This window comes from Odontesthes bonariensis, chromosome 6 (genome assembly GCF_027942865.1).
Source record: "Odontesthes bonariensis isolate fOdoBon6 chromosome 6, fOdoBon6.hap1, whole genome shotgun sequence".
Taxonomy (NCBI): Eukaryota; Metazoa; Chordata; class Actinopteri; order Atheriniformes; family Atherinopsidae; genus Odontesthes; species Odontesthes bonariensis.
Window position 1 is genome coordinate 37,292,553 of NC_134511.1, and position 22,938 is coordinate 37,315,490.

Below are 22,938 nucleotides of genomic sequence, written 5' to 3' on the forward strand. Positions count from 1 at the left end.
CCTTCACAAGGTTTGATTACTTTAATTCCAAAACCCCAAAAGGGTCTTCTTCTTATTGATAATTGGAGGCCTATCTCTCTTTTGAATAATAATTATAAAATGTTTGCCTCCATAATTGCTAAACATAATTAAAACGGTTCTGGATCCAATTATTGACAAAGTTCAGTCAGGTTTCATGAGAAACAGACATATAATATCAGGCTTATTTTAGATTTGATTGATTATTCATTCTTATGCCCTGATGATGGCCTCATCATGTTTCTGGATTTTTCTAAAGCATTCGATACGGTAGAACACAATTAAAAAATTAAAAAATGAACTTGGCTCATGTCTTTAACATCCCGATTCGCCACAGTTATGAGAGCTGTTCCCTCTGGAATTTTGTCCCTATTAAAGAAGGCATCAGGACGAATATCTTTACCAAATCTAGACCCTAAACAAACCTCAGTAGGTGATGTTTGTCTGACTACCTCTTCAAGAGACAATCGTGATATACGATCCTTGTTTCAAAATGATATTACCACTAGTCATTTGTGTTTCCTATTGGTGGAGGTTTGTTGATTAACTGAACTGGAAAGAGGCCTTCTTACCAATAAAGTAAGGGAAGGTTCTTTTAAAATCTTACATAAATTTTATCCTGCAAGTCATTACCTTCTTAAGTTTAAAAAAAGACACATGTGTAGATTGCTCCTTCTGTAACATGTCTCCTGAAACGATGGTACACCTATTTTGGCAATGCCCCTACACTAACAAATTCTGGAAAGATGTGTCCCGATATATAATTGATAATATTGACTGTTTTTTCTCTGTGTTGGAAAAATGTATTGTTTGGTTTCACTGATGACAATAGTAACAAAGCTAAACAACTGTGTGCGATTAATTTGATAATTATAATAGCAAAATTCCACATTCACAAAGCCAAATATAGTCAGTCTAAACCGTTATTCTTGATTTTTGATGATGAAGCCAAGCATAAATTGCTGACTCAAAAAACAAAAAAGTAGCTAAAATGATTGAGTTTTTTTTTTAAAATTTTATTTGGTATTATCAGTTAAAGGAAATCCCCCTGGCTATCTTTTTGTTGTATGTAGTATGTATTGATAACTGCTTTTCTCTGCGATTTTTCTGTACTTGTTGAGAAGTATTAATAAAAAATAATTAAGATAATTAAAAAAGCTTGTTTCCACTCAGTGAAGGCAGTTGAATTCAGTATTGGATCAACTGAACTGAACTGTCTTTTTAACAGAAGCTCAATTTTAATTGTCTTTCCTTCCACAGCAAGGCAAGGTGCCTTTAAACGAGTTTGATTTTTATCTGAACCAAGGGTGCTATTCATACGCTAAATGACCATTTTAAAGACAGTAACGACGATTACTTTTCGGGAGTAATTTTATGTATAGATCACGGACTAAAAAAAAAAGAAGACACGGTATAATACATAAATGCCTATGGGCGCATGATCCAGACTGCGCGAATCCAGTCCATATTTTGTATATCTCGCTGAGGCGCCACAAACAGGGTTGCCAGTTTAGTTGAAATAAAGCCCTTACTCTCTTTCTTGTTTTTATTCCACGAAAAGCGGGTGCTTTGAGCATGACATGGCAACAAATCACACAACAAAAGGAAGTGTGGCTTAACTCATAAATACATCTATGTTTTATATAGCCTTCAGAACCTAGAAGTAAATACCTTCTACTTTGGGTTTTATATTGCTTTCGGAGAAGAGCTGGCGTTGCGATGAACACTGAGTAATCAAGAGAAGAGGTAATCAGCACAAAACAGCGATAACGCCATTCGTGTAGCTCGTAGCTTGCTGTGCTAGCATTAGCATGCTAGGCCAGCCCACAGCCCTCATTCGTTTTAAAACACGTATCGTTTCTTTCGATACCAAATGTTGGACTTCAACAGGCTATAAAGATCAATTGATATGCTCGTGTTTGGTATAAGGTTAAAGACAACCAAAAACTGCCATATGGTTATTACAGTGTTTCTCTAAAATCCCGTCAAAGTACTTCGGTGTGCAGACGTATCTGTGGGTGCAACTTAACATGTTTTTCTTTGTTTCTTATTTTTTTATCTGTTTTCGTGATGCGTATTTTCTGAACAAAATGAGTAGGCTTTTAGTCTGTGTGTGTGTGTGTTTTTTGTTTTGTTTTTTTTAAGTAGCGAAAACGAACATGGTCTGGTGATCTCAATCCACCGAGACCGAGGGAACATACGCACTAAATATATAGCCTACACAGACAACCGGACTAAACATCTTATCCTATTTAACGACACTATCTCCTTGTAAACATGTAACAAACACACCAGCAAACAATTTTGCCATGAGAGAAGTAGATATGATAAGTATATTGATCCTCATTGATAAGCTGATTATCAGCTTCGCTGTTTGACCATTAAGGTTCCTGGTATATCTCTTGAAAATTCCCCCTTTTTTTCTTTGACAGTTTAGATCAAATCAACACAAGCTGCTGAGTCCTTCCCGTGGGCCCTTTGGGGCCCAGGAAGACGATGCACCGTGGGGAAAAGGACTTGCAGACATTGGCACGCAAGATGGGTACATCCTTGCTTTTCCAGCTGTCAGCTCACGAGAGAGAGCTAGATTTGGTATTTCTGGACCACAGTTATGCCAAACCGTGGAATGCTCATCCAGATGCCAGCAGCGCTCGACCCACCAGGACGCTGTTTGTCACCCCCCGCCGCCAGCCCGAAGCCAAGTCGTGAGTTTAAAAGATTCCGAAGTAGATATCGGAACACTTAAAATGTGGTGTTTCTGCTCTTTAGCAAACTAATCTTATCGTACTTGGTTTAATCACCAAACATTTTTTTTTTTTTATGTTTCATTGTTGTTTTCTCTGCTTGCAGAGACTCTGATTCTCTAATCGACGTGGAAACAGTCACACCAACACCTGTGCCTCTATATGATAACCAGAAAGCTCTTAGTGTGATGAAGGAGTGTGAGCGACATGTCTTGTTTGCTCGGACAGTTGCTGAGAGCCCCCCACCCCCCGATGACTGGGAGGAACATATAAACAAGTAACCTAAGACACTGACTGATCCACTTATATAATGGGCTGTACTTGTTATTAATCCTGAATACAAGGAATAAGTCAAGTGTCACAGTTGTTTTGACATTATTTTTGTTCTGTTTCAGGGTGGGATGGTCAGTGGCTCAGAACAAATTGTTCAACAAAGTCCTGAAAGCTCTACAGGCTGAAAGACTAGCCCGTCTGGCCAATGAAAATGTAATGTGTTTTATTCACTTTCATTTTATTAAAGGTTGTTTTTGATATACACTGTGTAGGTTCTGTATGGACATGTATAACTCTAGAATCACATTGTTACTTCACATGGAAAAGCTAAATGTAGATTTATACAATAATGCGAGTGCTTTTCCCCACTGATTAATAATATCCTAAATCAAAATGTACTGTTTGTCAAAGTGAAAGCATTGTGTTGGGATTTGGCCTTTTTCACAACTGCCTCGATTACGGCTCAGTACTGACACACGAGACGTGGCTTTCTAATTTGACACGTTTCACCAAAAAACTAAGAAAAACCTGCTTCCCACTTGGTTAAAAAGGGCCGTCACTGTTGTTGGCAGTTAATTTGTGCACACGCATGCTTGCATCTCAGCCATGCAGCAATGGAAGAGTCTCAGAAACAGCTAGAGCACCGTCTGTGTATTATCCCAGCTGCACACTGTATACATGTCTGTTCTATTCTATTATTTTTGAAGAAATCTGTTTTGGAAAGCATTGATTAATCAGGATTTAGCATAATTTAAATAAGCATCTGTTTCTCTTTCTTTTTTCTTTTTTTTCCAACATTGTAGACAAAGTATTAGTGAAGCAATTTGTCTAGTTGTGTTCTTTGAGGCTAAATTACAGCATGGCTGTTAATACTCTTGAATGAGTTTAGAAATGATTGCTGCTGTGATCTTCTTCCTCTCAGGCTTCCAATGAGCCAATTTTGCGGAGGATAGCCGTTGACAAGTGTGCCAGGAAAGTGCGACATGCGCTTGCTAGTGTGAACTGGGACATCAAACTGACGCAGTGGTTACACATCACCATGATAGAATCTTTAAGTCTCGCCATGCTTGCTGCTTACCTAGATGTGCTGCAGACTCTTAAGAGCAAGGTATGATCTTAGAGATTAAGTGAACGGCAACATCTTGTGGACATATTTTCTTTGCCAGATACCTGTTCAAGATCTTTAATTCTTAATTCATTATTACCCCCTATCTGTGTCTGGCTAGCTTCCCACGCTAATCGACAGAATGCTACTGCCGTCTGCAAAGACTGGAGCTCCAAGTGCAGAGGCTCTGTCGCTGCTGCTGAAACGCCCTTGGGATCCAGCTGTTGGGGTTTTGTCTCAAAATAAACCGGTAAAAGCCTTTACCTGTAGTTGCTAATGGAAAAGCCTTTTTATGCAACTTGTCTGGAGCTCTACAAGATCTGTTACTTGCAAACACCGGTTTCCATTCTGTGTTCTTGCATCTTTCAGAGCAAGCTTCCTGGATCCCCCCTCATCCTTATTGCACCATCAAGCCCAACCAATCCCACGCTCTCCACTTCACGGCGAATGAGATTCTGGCAGTCGCAGCTCTCCTGTTTGGGAAAGGTCTAAAATTTCTCACAATAGAATATTATTGTAATGAAGGTTTTTTTTATTATTATTATTTTTAGCCCTCAGAAAAGAGCTTTTAACAACTATTTTTACATCAGGTCATCCCAGTGCACACTCATGTGAACAGCGGGGCCAATATTGGCATCACACAGTGTTTGGAGCACATGCTGGGAACGGTCAGGGCCAAGGTCATGGAGGTAGGATGTTCTGTTTTTTATGTGGTGCTTATGTCGCAGTAATTGTTATGTTGATTGTGATATTTATGTGGTTGAATGCAGCTGCTTTGTTTTATAAATGTGCATTTAAAAACAAAGTTGACCACATAAATTGTGGACGTAGACAATGACTGTGGTCATACTTGGAAGCAGCGCTCTTTTCCTGGTTGCAGATTTTTGTTGGCCTCTTTTAATCAGTTTCTTCTTTTCACCAACTATGTATACTACTCAATCAGTGGGGTTACATGGCACTGAAATGATCAGATAATTGGCTAAATTACAATAAGACTGAGTTATTAAATTCATGTATACACCTTAATCTGACAAGAAACTGGATCGGATCGAGTTACTCGCGATCGGATTAAGATCCCGAGATAACTCGGTTGAAAGTCAAATTAAACATGTTTGCAGACGGGTGAAGCACGTGGTGAATTAAACTTTGCGTTCTGCACATGCTCAAGATTTTTTCCCGGGGTCGTGAACCGGAAGTCGGAAGAGACGTTATTACTGTTGTCGCCGCCGTCGGAAAGAAACAAATACTGCGATGGAGAATTCTCCGTTGTGCATCGTGTTTGTGCATAAGCAGCTCATCACAGACCAAATGTAGAGGGACGTAGCTTCATCTTGCTCTTCATTCGCCATTTTCTCGAATGCCTGCGTTTGGTGTTGAAGCGGTCAACCGGAAGTGGCTCTATTAGCAATAGTTGAAATGGGTACAGCACCACCTATCGTACCGGGGTGTGACATGCTTTGTGCCTCTGATCCGATTCATTCACCGTCATATATCCAAGGCTAATTAACCTTGCTCAACTCAGTCTTATTGTAATTTAGCCAGTTATCTGATCCTTTCAGTGCCATGTAATTGTTGAGTGTTATGCTTGATTTATTTTTTTTATACTCCTGTTTGCAGCTTTATTAATCATGTATTGTGAATTTTGCCTACAGGTTCACAGTCACTTCCCTCACAAGCCCATTATCCTGGTCGGCTGGAACGCTGGGGCTCTTATCGCTTGTCATGTAAGACTTTTAAACACTTTTATAATCTGTCACGGTTATCTAATGTGAGGCTGCGTATGTTATGACTCATGAGAGCTACAAAAGGCTGTAAAATTCCATTTAATTATAGGTATCCCTTATGGAGTATCTCACTGCTGTGGTGTGTCTTGGCTTCCCCCTGCTAACAGTCAACGGGCCGAGAGGGGTAAGGGTTGTTCTCCTTCCATACTCTATTTCCAGGGTGTTAAAATCTGTTGTTTCATTATTTCTTTATAGAACCTGAACTTCAGCTTGTAGTCGGTTTCTATGATGATTGTCGGTGGTTTTCAGGATGTGGATGACCCACTGCTGGACATGAAGACTCCCGTGTTGTTTGTGGTTGGACATAATGCTCTCCAATGTAGCACAGAAGGAATGGAGGAGTTCAGAGAGAAGCTGAGGGCCGACAACAGCATGGTGGTCGTGGGAGGGGCAGACGACAACCTCAGGTTTGTCAGCACTTCAAGGGGCGAGAAGTTCTATAAAATGCATTATATAGCCAAGTTTTTTTTTTTTTATTATTGTCAACACAAAAATCAATCCCTCGACAGAATCAATTCGGCAAAGATGAAATGTGAAGGGCTGACTCAGACGATGGTGGACCGCTGCGTTCAGGTTGGTCTTCAGAACTTGAAACGGTTTGCTGAAAATTGACTTTCTTATCTGCCACTGTACATTTTGAAAACGTTTATTTATTTATTTTTTTAAGCATTCCTTCTTTGCTGGTTTACAGGATGAGATAGCCGACTTCCTGTCAGGTGTCCTTGCGCGGGCAGAGGGCCACAGTCATGGCTCAGGGGAGATGAGGGACTTGGACACAGAGAAGAAAAAAAGGCCTCGACGGGAGCTTCCCTTTGACATGGAGAGAGGACGACCTTCCTCCCCCGCGCTTAGAGTTCCCATCTCGCCATCAGGTTCTGAGGTTAGAAACCTCTTTATTTTCATGCTATGAACCACATTCATTTACTGTAAGAACCGTTTCTTATATTATATTTCTAATGTTGCTGTTGGATGTCTTTTTGAAATGCCCATAAATTCATTAAATCAGAGAGATTAGTTATCACTGTATTACATATTGTCTTTACTATCACGTATAACACTGACACCAACATAGTTAGTCCTGGTTGTGTGTGACACACTATGCTCAGCATTCCTTTGTAAAAAAAAAACAAAAAACAGGAATACATCAAACTCTAGTAAAATCAACGATGGTGAATCATTTACCCATATAATATCAAATTCTGTAATATTTCCAAAATGTGAGTCTCTTAAGACAAGCCTCGCTTGTTGGTGCTAACTTGCTTCAAGTCTTTCGACTAATAGCACATCAAAGAAAAATAGAGAGATTTTTAACTTGACTTCAACGAGGTCTTTATTTCCATATATGAAAAACTGAACATGGCGAACAATATTTAGATGAAATTTATCCTGCAACTTGGCCATCTCTGGACACCGAATGACTGAGTAATCTAATCACCCCTCACAATGACATTTCTCAACTGCAGCCAGGTTGTGCTCTGCTGTGTCCATCTGCTCTTTTCCATCCCTTCCTTCTTACGACAGACATAGACTCGTCATATTTCTCAAATTTGTGCCTCTTTCCTTCATTGTCCTGTATGTGACCTGTGATCTTTACGGATGACTTAATTTCTAAAATCCCCTCTACAAAGAAGCGCTAATAAGAGAAGAAGTTTGCTGGCGCGAAGACACACGTGCGTATCGTTGCATTTGTGATGTCTAAAGTGGACACAACATGATAATACTACATTGTAAAATATGTTTAAAGAACATTATTACACTATCATTTATACCTTTTCATTCTCATCTGAGAAAAGATGTAATACCTTGGTAGGCTGTCACAAATCATTGGACAGATATTGCAGCTGTGTCACATGTCACATCTCATTGACACTGGTTTGAAAATGACAGCTGCAAAGAAAGGAAGTCTCATTTTGTTAAACATATGTTACCTTGACTCCTCTCTCCTTGTGTCTCTTGCTTGGATCCTGCACTCGCATCTCGTGGAGCAGACTCAGATATGAAGAGTTTAAAAGAAAAGGGTTCGTCACCCCCAGAGTTTTTAAAGACTACGTCTGTAATAGTAAATTAGTGTTAAACAAACCATCTGTTGGCTTGAATCACAAAATTACGTTTGTGATTTATTTGCCGTTGACCACTCGGAGTGCCACGAACAGGACTTACTTTAATTACTTGACAGCCCTTGTTTGTAAATTTCACGTAAAAGTCGAACACAACTGAATACAGTTCAATCACATGTAATGTTTACTTTACATGTTACGCATGTCAAGAATCTGTTTATGTATTTAGAGTCTCTTATACGGCAATGATGATGCGTCTCCTTGCTTGGTCATCAGTGTCTAGACAAACAAAATAGCACCAAGATTTTGTCCAATCACCTGTGCAAAAAGATAAAACAGAAGGGGGCTGTAGTACATATGTTATAAGATAAGAGAAACTTAGAAACTACTCTAAAGCAGCAGGGGGGCTGTCTGTACCACGAAGCAGGATCAGTGATGTAACTTTAGGTCCAGCTCTGAATTTCAGTATCACAAAGCTGGTTCTCCTCTTACCGACCATAGTATAGCTTGAGATGGTAGATGAACACATGCAAGCACATGTAAAAGCACCGCCTCCTCACCTGTAAATTCTCTCAGACACACGGAGACAAAAGAAAAAACTAAACAAGGCATCGTTTCATGGACTCTCCAAATCAGAGTAAAAGAACCACAACAAGGTTTTTACTGAGAAGCATCTTGGTGAGATACGTATGGGAATGTTTATGTAGCTTTAAACAGAGGCCGATTAGTTTAAAGCTCTTTACTGCTGGCTTTTAAAGATGGTTATGAATTCTAATTAACACTGAATTGTCATCATCATCATCATCATCATCATCATCAACTTTATTATATAGCCTTTTAACACAGCTGTGGCTGAAACAAAATGCTGTACAACACAAAATAAAAGAAGGCTTTAAACACAAGAACAATGTAAAAACAACAATAAACAACAACAATATTAAAATAATAAAAACAATAAAACAATACTAGAAACAGGGTTAAAAGCCAGGGAATAAAAATGGGTCTTAAGACGGGTTTTAAAAATGGGCAGTGAAGGGGCCTGTCTGATGTGAAACGGGAGGTCATTCCAGTTTCGGACCGGCAGTGGAAAAGGCTCTGTCTCCTCTGAGCTTCCGCTTGGCCCTCGGTACCTCCAGGAGCAGCTGATCAGCTGACCTGAGGCACCGGGCAGGAGCATAAGCATGGAGCAGCTCAGAGAGGTAAGGCGGGGCGAGTCCATTTAAAGATTTAAAAACAAATAAAAGAATCTTAAAATGGACTCTAAAATGCACAGGCAGCCAGTGGAGGGAGGCTAAAATGGGAGTGATGTGCTCCCTCTTACGTGTTCCAGTTAGGAGGCGAGCGGCAGCGTTTTGGACCAACTGGAGACGTGTGAGGGAGGACTGGCTGACTCCAAGATAAAGTGCAGTGCAGTAATCCAGCCGAGATGTGATGAAGGCGTGGATTACTGTCTCAAAGTGCGTGCGTGCGAGGAAGGGCTTCACCTTTGCCAGCTGCCTGAGATAAAAAAAGCTGGACTTCACTACTGCACAAATTTGCCGGTCCAATTTAAAATCACTGTCCATCTTAAAACCCAAGTCCTCACATCGGCAGGCTACCAAGTAGCTAGCAGGCTTGCACTAAAAAATGGTTAGTCTCAGGAACAAACACGTTTTATTTGGTCTTCATTGACCATGGCTTTCAGTCCACCTTTCGTGTAGAACTACAGACACGTTCACTTTTCCATGTGGGGGTTTAAAAATGACTGTATACTATGCTGAGACTGCTGTATGGACAACCGTTTCAGTGAGGAGTATTCGCCGTCATTCTGGTTATCCTTACGTGAGCTAAAGGTTTGCGTCGTTACACAGATCAAATGGACCATTTTCACTAGTTGTATACACTAATAAAGACGTTGTGGTGCTGTGCTTTTGCAACGTTGGTGTGTTTGTGACTTATTGCAGGGGATAAGGCTTCATATATGCTTACCTTGAAGGGAGTTTGTTCTCTCTGCTTCCAGTAGTACTGCCACCACCGCGGCCCCACTTGCAGCCGCCTTGAAACCGCTCACAGCATTCAGTAGCCACCCCGCCCCCAACTTCCGCCACGGCCGCCTTGAAACCGTTCGCAGCCTTGCGTGTTGATTGGTTGTATTCCGTGTGCCAAACAAATCAGATGCTGTGACGGACGGGGCAATGCTCATGAACTCAAGTGGCGAGAGCAGAAGACACGTTCAGAACGAAACGGCTGCAAAATTGGTTGTGAAAATGATATAAACTTATCGGTGGAAATTTATGGAAAGAATGGCCGATGCCGATATCCACAAAATGCTAAATATCGGCCCGATATATCGGTCGGGCCTTAGTATGAAGGTTGTGTCTGTATGTTCATAGTCTGCTTTTCTTTCTTTCTTTTTTGTCAGCTTTTCTCATCATGTGTCAGTGATGGCACTTTGCTTTCAGTCAGGCTTTCATTTGAAGAATTAAGGATTAATTGACCTTTTTTTTTTTTTCTTTTTTTTTTTTTTTTTAAATGAGAATTTTGTATGTATATACCTGTCTTTCATATGTTTCTGCAATACCACTTTTCTATCACTGAAACTGTTTTGAGGCTCCGGGAGCTTATTTGAGAGAATGAGTTTTGAGTTCAAAGTGCATTGAAGCATTTCAATTAACATACTTTGTTACAGTCATTTGAAAACACTGATGGAATAGTGAATCATACCTCATCAGGTATTATTCATGACTGTCTTCTCAGGATCTGTCCAGTGTGTGTAGCAGTCCCACATCGAGTCCCAAACCCAAGACTTCTGGCCTTTCTCCAGCACAGAAGTCCAGTCTCATCACAGCTACGCAGCTCCTCAAAACTCACATGCAACGCTCTGGCACCGTGCTCACTCACAAACAGGCTCAAGGTTAGTGAACCGCATTCCTGTATAGTTCCCGTATTTTGCCCCTATTTGTTTGTTTAAACAATGAGTCATTCACCTCAACTTCTGCTGAGTTTTGGCCAAGCTGTGGAAGCTGAGCAGACGTGGTGGTATGTGAGATGTGAAAATGATTGTACATCTTTTCTTAAGAGCTTATCACGTCACGACATCTGACTGGGTGAGATGGAAGGTGACTGAAATACTCTCCTCTCATCCTCTTGTCTCTCTTCTCCTTCTACAACTTTCCTTTCTGGCTTCTTTTTCCAATTCATTCCAGCTCAGTTTGCTGCTTTTATGAAACAAAACATGCTTGTGAGGAAAAATCTTCCTCCTGGCACCCCTCCTTGTATTTTTGGTAAGTGTCTATCCCTCTTCCTTTCTTTCTTTCCTCTATCTCTGTCTCTCTTATGTCTTTGTTGCCACTGCTTTAATGCCATGTGAATGCTGCGTATTAAATGTCTGCCCTGCACTTAAACACCCACTGTCATGCTTGAATCCAGACTTTCTTCATAAATTGTGTATATCGGACCAAGAAAGGTTACATTACAGACAACAGAAAGTTTGGTACAAATGTTGCACACAATCTGAATGGTAGGTCACATAAGTATAAACCCATTGAAGACCACATGACACTTAAATACTTCTTTCATCGTGTGTTTGTGTGTGTGATTGTCTGTATTTGTCTATGTGGTGCAGTGCCAGTGACCAGTGATCAGATGGAAGGCCTGGACAGAGATGAACTGCGGCCTCATGGCAAGAGGAGGCAGACACCCAGTCCCACACCAAGTAAAGCTTCCAAAAGGGCAAAGATCAAGGTCACCATTGTGTCCCAGAGTGAGTCATCAGGTAGCGCCATCAACCCTGCTGAAGGTACAAAACCTCGTCATCTAATATACTTAACCACGAAATGGTAGAAGTTGGTTTTCACTGCTTTAACATATCATTTCTTAATTTTTTTTTTGTTTATTTTAATAAAGCCAGACTCATACTAATAGACTCCCTTAATAATCTCTCTGAGGATATTTAAACAAAAGTTTAATGTTTAATGGAAATATTCTGAATATTGAATGTTTTATTCGATTCATTTCAACTGGTGTAAACTGTGTTTATGTGATTCTGCTTCACTTCACCATCAGCGTTGCAGAGAAAGCTTTCTTACAAGCCAAAGGAATACTTTAGCAACACAGTTCAATGGAACATCCAGCTGTAATTGTTGTCAGAGCTACTTTTCCCTTAAGGATGTGACAGTGAAATTACATATGTTTATTCCATTCACGCAGCTGGTTGTGTCCTTCCCGGGTTTGGCTGCAGAAACCGTCCTGCATTTAATCTGGCTTAAAGGAGAAGTTCCTTATTTCTGGCACAAAATACGTTTATCTACTCACCGATAACAGTTTGGTGAAAGTCTGTGTCCTTCTGAAGACCTTCTGAACACCAAACTGTTTTTATGCCAGAAATAAGGTCCAGGTTTAAAAAAGCCGAACTTCTCCTTTAAATCATCGAAGCAGAACTTGGTAACCTGTAGATGAAGGTGGATTTGGTTCTCTGTGCTTCAGCTCTGCCGCCCAGTACGCAATACCCCTCAGAGCAGAGGAAGCTGGCATGCAGACACAGGCTAGTAACCATGGCAACTGCAGAGCCAGAAGTGATTGACACCAGTGAAACTTCTTATTGCTCTCTCTGTTTGCCACTCGGGCGCATTGATTGATTGATTGATTGATTAACAGGCTGTCTAATGCATCGCTTTGAGAGCACAGCAACAGTTTTATTAAACATGACAAAAAGTTAGTTTTTGTTCAGTTTACTGAGTCCCTCTTGTGGGAGATATCTGGCTTCAGATTGATGTTATTGATCGGTGCCAACACCGCCTCCTTTTTACATTTGACGCACTCCCAGCCAGAGTCAGAAAACCAGTGTTAACATAGGGAGTCGGTAACACGCAGTGTGTTATCGCCTAGCGTGATTGTGGCTTTGTGAAGCCAAATAATGAAGAAACATCCTTTGTATGTAGAACACGCTTTTTACTTCTTCTACAAGTTTTTATTTGGACAAATTGAAATAACTTGTTTTGAGTGTTGTTTGAAGTGATTCATCCTTCAATTGAAAATGTTCTGAAACCTTGTATGCTTATTGGCTTTTGGTTGTATACAGCTTGTTCTGCTTGATGGAAGCATTACATCATTTCTGGAGGCTTTTGTTTGACATCAGTTGCATTAGAACTGTTGCTACATCAGTCCAGATGATGATGTTGTTCTTGTTGAGTTTATCCAGTACTGACAGGATTTACAGTGATCCCTTTGGTACATCATGTACCATGGGGAAAATATGTATTTGACCCAAGTCTGTATCAACCAAAGGATGGCTGATACAGACTTTGGATGGTTCTTCCAGCACTGAGAAAACATGCCCGAGTTATTTATTTGGTTAGTGTGATCAAAGTAAACTGATAATGTCGTTTGTGGACTGTTAAAATCACCAGTTTGAAGACGCGAGGTTTGAGCACCGTATCGTCATTCACGTCTCCAGTTAGAATGATAAGGTGGGGGGTGTGTTTTAGCTTGGTATACAATACTGAAAAAGTGAAAATGGGACTTATCTAAGACAATAATTACTAGGGGTGGGAATCTTTTGACACCTCACGATTCGATTACGATTCACGGGCTATGATTCGCTAATTTATGTATATTGATGCACTTTTTCACAAGATTTCTTTTTGTCTCACTGAATAAGCATTAATAACTTGCTGATACGTTTCAATTCTAATCAGTGATTGTGCTTCCATCGGCTCCGTCACAGCTGCGGCGCTCCGGAACCTCCGCAGCAGATATAGAGCTTCTATTTTTGCCCAACGCCTAAGCACAACACAGCAGCACAGGGCAGATCGTGCGGGACAGGAAGTCGCCCGCAGAAACAAGATGAAAGACAACGTGTTCATGGAGGATCATATTTCCCTGCACTACACCTTGAAAACGTCATAATAACGTGGCTCTTGTTCAGTTCGCTTCCGCCGCTGACATCTTTTGCCTACCGATGTTGAACGCACTTATTGTAAGTCGCTTTGGTTAAAAGCGTCTGCAAAATGACCGTAATGACGTTGTGGAAGCCGAAGTGTTTCCAAACGTCTGCTTTTCAGTTAGAAAGAGCTGTTAGGATCTCACAGCGAGATGGGTAGCTGCGGTCAGCCATGTTTGTTTTCCTCCGTGCGGGCGTGTCCGCTCCTGGTGCGCTCCCCATATTGTCCCGGAGACGACCCGTACCGCGCTTCTTGGTTTCACATTTTAGAACCGATAATCAAAATTTGGACGTTTGTGAATCGATTCAGAATCGTCCACGTCCGAATAGAGATGCATCTGAGAATCGGAAATTTCTCCCCACCCCTACTAGTTACTCGGACCACATTGTATTGTGTCGTGCAATGCAAGACTGCCCATGTGTTGGCCTCTTTCCAGAAGTAACCATTTTAAGTTATTTTATTTATTCATTTCTATTTAACCCTCATTTTGAATAAATCACTGTACTCTTTTCATACAGTGGGTGTCTCAGGGAAACCCTTAACTGTGGCAGTGGGTCAGACTGTGGCTGGTGCCAAAGAGCTGTCTGGACTTCTGACAGGCCAGCGGTAAGCTTGCCAGCACTGCTACACACAGGCTCATTGAGAGTAGATTGCTCCTATACATACCTACACTCATGTCCACAGCCTTACTAATGGGCAATAATGTGTCTGGAGCAGAGGGATTTCTGAGCGGTGGTACTCTGAGTTTGGGAGCAGAGTGATGGCCAAACAGCACTTGCTGGGGTAGCTCCTGAGTAGATTGGTGGTTATGTGTGTCACTGCAGGTCTGGTAGTCTCTCAGAGGTGTCTGGTGCCCTGTCCCCAGGCTCCAGCTCATTCAACAGCGTGCAGCCTTGCATGGTGTCAGGGTCCTCCACACCAGCCCAGGTGCAAGCTCCAGCTGCTGCCCAAGGTATCTCTGTCTTGTCCTGCTTTGCAAGCTTTTTGTGCACTGTGCAGATAATCTCAGCACAATAGCTTCAACACACAGCAGTTCTGTTGGCCTTACTAAGATTCAAGTTCTGAACTCTGAATTAGAACAGTGTGTGAGGACAAAATATTTTGCGCAAGCATCATCATTGATCACCTCTTGCACCGTTGCTGCTTGTCAGCGATCCAGACCTTATCTTTTGGACAAGACTTGTTTTGTGTTTTTGTATTGGGCGGGGGGGTCCATTTACTTTAGGAATGGGACGAATGAACAGTTTGCAACGGTACAGGTTTAAGGCTCATGTTTGCTTGACATTGATGTTACCAAATTTCACCTTCATTGATTTGTTGGCTTTTTGTTTTTTTTGTGCAGCACCTTCCGCCAGCAGTCTTCTACAAGGCCTAAGTTTCAGTCTTCAGGAGATCGTCACCAAAGCTCCTAACTTGCCCTCTGCAGCAGCAAACACAGTCAGCACAAAGGTACCCAGGTTTGCAGTATGTTTGAAAGACACAATGATTTTTAATGGTACATTTTTTTTTTTTTTATAAAGTGTATAGGTGTAAACCTCTTGTAGCTGGTGAAACACACCATGGAAGAACACTGATATGAGCCTGTATTTAATTTGTATGGTAGTGTGAATACATTGCAGCAGCAGTTGTTCACTTTAGGGGTGCTTCAAGAGGTGGAATGATAAAAGTTCAAATTAAACTGAAAGCAGAAAGCTACAAGCTCTACACACTTTTTTTTATCTGTAAATATAGAATTGGGGCAGGCCTCCCCTCTCTGGTAAAGCCCAGTCTGCTCTGGCATAAAGCAACACTTTGCTTTCTGATTTGATTTTATCAAAAAACTGCAGCATTCATGGTTTCATACTAGGGCTGCTCGATAATGGGAAAAATCAATATCACGATATTTTCAGTCAATATTGATATCACGATATTTTAAACGATATATATATGGGTTTTTTTTGCCAGCGGCAAAAAATAACCCATGGGCTGCCCTCTGCTGGCCTAGGTCTACCTCTACTAGAGCTACACCTTGTTGAGTGCTAAGCACATACAGTATAATTATTATAGGCTTCAGTAGTACCTTTTTGTTAACACTGTATATTTTGTATTATGAGTCATAATTATGACTATATTTTATTCTTTTCCAAACGACCCCTACTAAAACACCTAGACATATCCATACAGAAAAGGGTGTATAAGCTCACATTTTGAAACACACACTTATATCTTTTTCTTCAAATCTAAAGTGGTCCCAGATCACCGAACTTTTTCTCCCTTTTTTCTCAATTAACTGAGCCTGCCCTATATCTTCCATTTCCAGTGTTGTTGTTGCTCATCTCTCTTCAGCGGTATTTAAAAAAAATATATATATATATATATTTTTTTTTTATAAATAATATCGTTTATATTCGATATTATTAATTTTGAGATCGTTTGACACCAATATCGTTATCGCGATCGAAATTCGATATATTGCACAGCCCTATTTCATACCGATCTCTGCTCTTGACTTTTATTTAAAGTTAAGCTATTTATTTTTAGAATTAAGATTGTTATTTTTTATTGTTTTGAGAAACTGGGGTGTGTTACATTGGTAGATCCGAACTATGTCATAAAGGTTGCCTTATGGGTGTGAAAGGTGAAATTCATCCACAGTTTGCGCTTGTACATGTCTATGAGTACATATTTCTCTTCTTCTCCACCCTCAGGTGGTTTGCACCAAGTCCCAGGGTCCGGTCCTGAGCTCCGTCGGTACCAGTGGCAGCACTCTGCTCCGGGCAGTGCCTGTGGTCACTACAGGAGGAGTGGCTAAAAACACCGCCATCCATCAGCTGCTCACCAATGGTGGGCTGGCCAAACTGGCAAGCAGTCTGCCCGGCTTGGCACACATCACCAATCAGACCACTGGTATGTGTCGAACTGCCAAAACACGACGGCCACGTTGAATGCCGAGGGTTCGTTCATCCTTTGTTTTGGAAACAGTAGTTCAGGACATCTGTAGGCCAGGGAGGATTACTGCATTAGAGGACAGCTCTGTGGACCTGTGTGGAGATAGTTTGCTGGGAAGAATGGGACTGATGTAAGGTTTGCAGTCAGATGAGCAGCTGTATGGCATCTGAGGGCAGATCAGTGGCACACAAGTTGGGTTTTTGTGTTCATCAAGAGCCACATAGCAAATGTAAAGTCACAAATTTGAAACCTCATCATAGTTAGAGACATTTTTACGTGGAAACAAATTTGATTTGAGACTATTGTTAATTAAGTTATAATGGATGTTGGAAACATTGACCAAATCTGAAGAAACTCAGATGTTTAGTCCTGCCTGCTTTCTGTCAGTTATTTTTGTTATTACTGTCATTACTTGTTTGTTTGTTTGCCTCTTCATCTTGTAACATGCTGTAAACCCTTTCATTAAATCACCTGCTAATAATATCCATGAATGGGAATGCTGACCTCTTGGAGACTTGTTAGAAAGACAGTAACATTGACACATTGCATTATCCAAGCTCTACTCCTGTTGTTACAATAAAGACTGGAATCAAACTCATGTTTTCATTGTTCTTGGTTGTTTTTGCCCCCACCCCTACCTCCCCTTATTTTCTCTTTCTTTTGGTGCGAATTGAATTTCTGGTTTTCCATGTTTTTCCTCAACCTCCAGATATTCATATTCACCATTCAACACCCGGGTTTTATTGGACTCTGACGTCAACGCTCAAATTCATTTTAGTATATCCTGAGGGCTAGTGTGTCTGACTTGTTATAGTTGAGCATTTTTGTGTGTTGTCAGGAGGGCAGAAAGCACCAACTTCTATAACAGTGACCCTACGAGGAGCACAGCCGAGTAGAGCGGGATCTCTCAGCCAAGCTGGTGAAATTGTGACAGCGGCTCGTACACATGAGTCCAAGGTGTGTCACTTTAGCGCCCAATAGACACATTTTACCTGGAGCTTTTTGTTTGGTAGCTTGTCTCATACGCGATGGCACATATTGGCTTCTGTATCATCTCTTTTTATTGCACTCGTCCAAACAACATGGAAACGTCTCTTGTGTAGCACAAGAGTATTGTTGCTGTGGTAACCACCCTTTTTAATTTGTTCACTGGCTGTGAGTTAGTGTGGAGACCGTCAACAATCAATTCCATGATCAGCAACACAACTTTTACCCCAAATTTTTGGGTGTCATGTAGAATAATGTGCATTTTAGGTATGCAAATAAGGCTTTTAAGTACTTACCCGAAACCAAATTGCTTCATAAAGATTTTTGTATTTTATTCTACTTTAATCTACTTTAAATTATATAGGCAAATTGCATAAAATCTTTCCATAACCACAAAAGTGTTCTGTTAGTGAAGCGAAACACAAGGCCCTGTCTTGCTTTCATTAGTCTAATATGGCTGAAAATATTCTCACATCCACCCTAAAGTTTGTTGGCAATCACTTCACTAGTCAAACTAGTAAAGGTTTAGTTGCGCTTAAAGATTGAATAAGAATAGGGTTATCATTTAATTAATCTCACTGTGCCCTTTTACAGCAGTGAAAGTCTGTGGCTCACTTCCCATGTGGGGATGCACCTGATGCAAGATGGTGCTGTGTTCGAATAATCTTGATGCGACAGCCAGCAGAAGAGACTACCCCTGTAGTGACTGACACTATGCCACATGCAGAGAAGCTGCTTCACATCCTCCAGAGGGCTCCGCTGTGGGGAAGGTGGAAAAAGTCTGCTCGTTGCTGACACCCCAGTCCTGGTCTTCATCTTACAGCTGCAGCTATCTTTAAGGTGCAAACCCAATGGCAAGAAAAACAAAATGATCGTGTATTTTCCTCTATAAAGGAAGTTATTTTGGGAGGTGAAACCTATTACCTGGACTATGATAAAGCAGCTCTGGCAAAGCCAATAACAGAGCAAACGTGCAACATATGGAGCTACGTCACAACCTCCATCACAACTAAAGGAAAAAAAAAAGCTATTTCTGAGTATATTTTCTATGTTGAGTTTGATTTCTTCTGTCATCATCTCTGATGTAGGATTTTTCATAGGCCTACATTAGTGTGGTAAACAGGAATGCTGCCAGCTTGTGCGCTGAACCATTCATGAACATGTCTGTCACATTTCTAAATTTAAGTGAGTAATGGTTTTAGTATTATTCATTACAGCACAGCATTCATTCACATCAATACAACAAGTCATTATGATTTTAACAAAAACGCACCACTCAGATTAACTAATGTGCACTGTACTCTCATGTAGCTCAAAGATCGGAGGCATTCCATAGTCTAAACCAATGTTTAGAGCAATATCTCCAAACTGTACTGTGTCATTGTATATATTGTAGATGGGCTTTTTGTTTAAAGTACACTAATTTGCCTGTGGACGCTTGCTTTGCTTTACTTTACTAATCCAAACATTTGTTTCTCGTGTATCCAGCACTCGCAGCAAGCTGAGAAACTCCTTCTAAATATTGCGAGACAGCTTATTCATGGAAGATAGTTACATTGTTGTGTTTATAGTGGCAGAATAAATACAGCCCACTCGTTGCAGCAGACTTCCTGGCTTAAATTCCATGCAGCAGAGAAGAGTGTGTCTCTTCCTTGTTATGTAAGCCTTTGTGTGTATTAGACAGGGGCAGGAAAACTGATGTCTGCTGGCCAGAGAGCACAAGAGATGCTGGCATTTCCTCTCATCACCAGCACCAGTGGATATTCAAGCAATCCTCAACACGTCAGGTTTTTATTATTCTTGGAAATAAGATTGATGTGTGAAGTCTAGTGACAAACGAGGAGGTCCTTGGTGACATGAAAATCATTCAAACTGGATCTTTCTCTGACAAAAGAATAACGAGACCCTATGTCGCTTAGATTTGTGGAAATGCAGATATTTTATTAACAATTAGCAGCGCAGAAAGTATAAAAACCAGTTGGTTAGTAATGTGGCAGATATAATGAACAGTGTGCTCAGTCTAGATATTTAAAGGAGCTGATATAGGTAAGAGGTTTTTTTTTGTCAAATACAAATGATAAAAGATTCCCCAGCCGGTTATTTCAATGAAAGATTATCAAGTTTTGGGTTTTTTGTTTTTGTAGTTTTATGCAAATAAGGTATTATCCTTAAAAATATACCAGGACCTCATTTGAATAAATTTAGTCTATTTAAAAGGTTTAAATAGCCACAGCGTAGGAGAGGATGCTGGCCACCACAGACTGGTAAAACATCCACAGGAGATTCTTGCAGATGTTAAAGGATCGCAGTCTCCTCAGAAAATACAGTCTGCTCTGGGCCTTCTTATACAGCTGCCTTGTGTTGCTTGCCCTGTCCAGCTTGTTTTCCATCCCCAGCCCAAAGTATTTATAGGTCTCCACGACCTTCATGCTAAGAATGTGATATTCACATCCACCTCTGTAATACCCGGAATATAGGCGGGAATAGAACTGGAAACTGTTGTCAAATGCATCTTAACCGTAGATTTCCGAGTAAGTGCATGAAAAACATTATATCAATATATTTAATTCAAGTAATCAAATGTAAAATTCCAAACATTATAACTTGAAAATGTCACTAATAGGTGTCACCATGAAGCCTGGCCAACTTTATTTTTTTTTTTTTTTAAACTTCTCTCGTAATGTGTAATCATATATCTGCATAAATGCCCAACAAATCAAACAAACTCCAAGGTTTTAAACAAATAAATAAACAAGGGATTAATAAATAAACAGATCAAATTTGATGTTTATTTGAAAGAATCTCGTCGTGTAATGCTCAGCAAGCACCAACAGGGGGCGCGCAAATCGCATCGGTTTGCTCGTAACTCTTCAATTAAAGCCTGGAAGGTCAAGCTGTCTGCGCGCGTGCGTGTGATGGCACGAGTGGGCGATGGTTGGAGCCCACTGCGCACGTGTGAATAATCGTATGCGTGTGCAAATAGTGCGCGTGTTCTCCAGACAGTGTCGTGAGCTCGTGCGCCGAAGTAAACAAGGGAAATTGAAGGGGATCGTTTGCCTTCAACTTCAGTTAAAGTTTGAAGAAAAGAAAAACAAAAGATGGAAAATTTGATGAAAAATAGTTTTACACACTTTTTAATGAGCAATATAAGATCCAAAGCTGAAGCTTTTTTCAGTTGATGGCTTTACTTAAGTTGATTTCTACTGACCGCTTGTACAAACAGAGGTTTGTGCAGGCAGCAGAGAGGAGCCACCAACGCAATGTCAATTATTCATCAAGCGATAAATACAAATTACAGCCCTTTGAGCGCTCTTCAGGGATCCCTGATGGGACCGACAAGGGAGCGGTAAAAAACACACACGGGCATCAGCGGCTGAAAGGGCATTTTCCCCGCTTCAGTGGCGCTTCCATGTCATCAAAGTTTCTGGGGCAGTAACCTCCTCTGCACTCGCCTGGAGCTCCAGCTGGAGGAGAGAAATCACTGCCCCCAGAGCCAGGAAGACACCGGAGAGAGGCTGGATTTAAAACCCGCCCTCCAGCGGGTTCTCGTTCCCCCCTCAAAAAAAAAAAAAAAAAAAACCTCCCATTTTTCTACCTCACTGTTTCTCTTTCTCACTCACTCTTCTTCTCTGTCTTTCCCTCTGTCTCTCTTCCTTTACCTTTATCCCTCGCCTTTCGCCATCTCCCCCCCACTACAAACATGGATCTCTCGGCGAGGTGTTTGCTTCTTCTATCATGTCTTGGCGTGATATTGGCGATCGATTTGGAAGCAATTGATCCAGGCTACTATGTGGAGCCCACTGCCACATCAGAGACAATCGACTACAAGGATCCCTGTAAAGCTGGTGAGATTTCTCTCCCCCCCTCCCTTGTTTTTGTAGTACGCTGTGTGATTTACCTCATTTTTGTGGAGACACAAACATGCCACGAATCCGTGCGTCTCGCGCAGATCGACCGGGGAAACGCTTTTAGAGAGATGACAGCAGTGGATGTAGTTTCCAAAAGGCTCGAGAGAACACTGTGTGCAGTTGTTTTATAAGTGACATAGTTTCTGCAGTTTGAAACATTTGAAGCACACACGGTCGCCTGGGAGAATCCTGCTGCAGGGATGAAAAGACGAGGATGAAAAAGGCTTCAGCACACATTTCTGGGAACCTGAAAAGTTTTGGTTTCAGGGCTAGTTGAGAAGTTTCTGCCTGTTTACACTTATCTTTCAAAATATGCACTTCCTGCCGCGTGTTTTGTGTGTAACATTAAAAAAGGAATAAAACAACGGAGCTATTGCAAAAGTAAAAATATTTCTGCAGTTTATGTTAAAACTTCTCCTCCCTCTCCTTTTTTTCCCCCTTTTTGCTTTTTGTTACTGCACAAATAGTCTCTTTTTCTTTTCTTTTTCCACCGACTGTTCACAGGCCACTAAAACAAAGTGGAGGAGGGGAAGAGAAGAGAGTACAGTGGAGAAATTATGCACACATAATTCTGTGGACTGATGTGGGTCAGCTTTATAAATGTCTGTTTCTTTTCTGCTGCGGTGAGACCTGCATAATTTCCCGTCATTTGGCCAAAGGCTGTTTGAGTTGTCATTGTAAGCTTTAATCTGAACTCACTGTCTTGCCAAATCCCTTTGGGGGACTTTGAACAGATTGCATTTTCCATCTGGTAAAAGTATTCAGGTTACAGATACATAGAGCTGGCTTGAATCAGAATGACCTCTAAAGTCCTGGAAGTGCTTCCCAGTTGGGAATTTTTTCGGATGCGTCGGCCTATCGTGGAGCACAGCTCACTGCCCTAACTGTGTTACCAGACTGACTCTTTTCCTCATCTTTCCCAGAGTGATTGCTGAAGACATAAAGCTTTAGTTGTGTTGTGACAGTGCGTAAACACCACAAAGGTCAGCTTGTGTCTCATGTACAAGTCATTGAGAAGTTGCTTCCTGTTTTTGCTGTCCTGTTTATGGTGACTCATTTAAGTGTTCATTGCACATCTCTAAAATGGATTTACAGGACACTGGTGACTGATTTTATACTGAATCTGACAAATGGTTCATGACGCTGGGTGTTGAAGGGGATTTTCTGACGTGGCTCTCATGAAAATGGTTGATGTTCCCGCTGCAGTGTCTGC

The 22,938-nt window shown here is 41.1% G+C and overlaps 2 protein-coding genes across 7 annotated transcripts in view; both read left to right on the plus strand.

Moving 5' to 3' along the window:
- Window positions 1-1,572: 1,572 nt before the first annotated feature.
- Window positions 1,573-17,428, plus strand: kansl3 (KAT8 regulatory NSL complex subunit 3). 5 transcript variants are annotated; one of them, XM_075468663.1, is made up of 20 exons: window positions 1,573-1,764; window positions 2,451-2,723; window positions 2,869-3,039; window positions 3,158-3,248; window positions 3,958-4,143; window positions 4,262-4,390; window positions 4,510-4,626; window positions 4,731-4,829; window positions 5,793-5,864; window positions 5,974-6,048; window positions 6,174-6,331; window positions 6,434-6,497; window positions 6,616-6,804; window positions 10,718-10,874; window positions 11,167-11,244; window positions 11,586-11,759; window positions 14,421-14,508; window positions 14,727-14,854; window positions 15,245-15,351; window positions 16,590-17,428. In XM_075468663.1, the coding sequence occupies exons 2-20, from the start codon at window positions 2,515-2,517 to the stop codon at window positions 16,824-16,826; spliced, it is 2,529 nt and encodes an 842-aa protein (XP_075324778.1). In that variant the 5' UTR covers window positions 1,573-1,764; window positions 2,451-2,514; the 3' UTR covers window positions 16,827-17,428. The 5 variants fall into 5 exon arrangements, with proteins under 5 accessions (XP_075324778.1, XP_075324779.1, XP_075324781.1 ...); XM_075468664.1 differs by having other exon boundaries at window positions 2,456-2,723; XM_075468666.1 differs by having other exon boundaries at window positions 14,768-14,854; window positions 16,590-16,678.
- A 3,967-nt stretch (window positions 17,429-21,395) lies between these two features.
- Window positions 21,396-22,938, plus strand: part of bmp1a (bone morphogenetic protein 1a) — a 30,231-nt gene continuing 28,688 nt past the window's right edge. Inside the window, exon 1 of one of the 2 annotated variants that reach the window (XM_075468670.1) lies at window positions 21,396-21,662. In XM_075468670.1, coding sequence (XP_075324785.1) covers window positions 21,518-21,662 — 145 coding nt within the window. In that variant the 5' untranslated portion in view covers window positions 21,396-21,517. The remainder of the gene's footprint in view (window positions 21,663-22,938) is intronic. The other variant, XM_075468668.1, reaches the window with a different exon arrangement.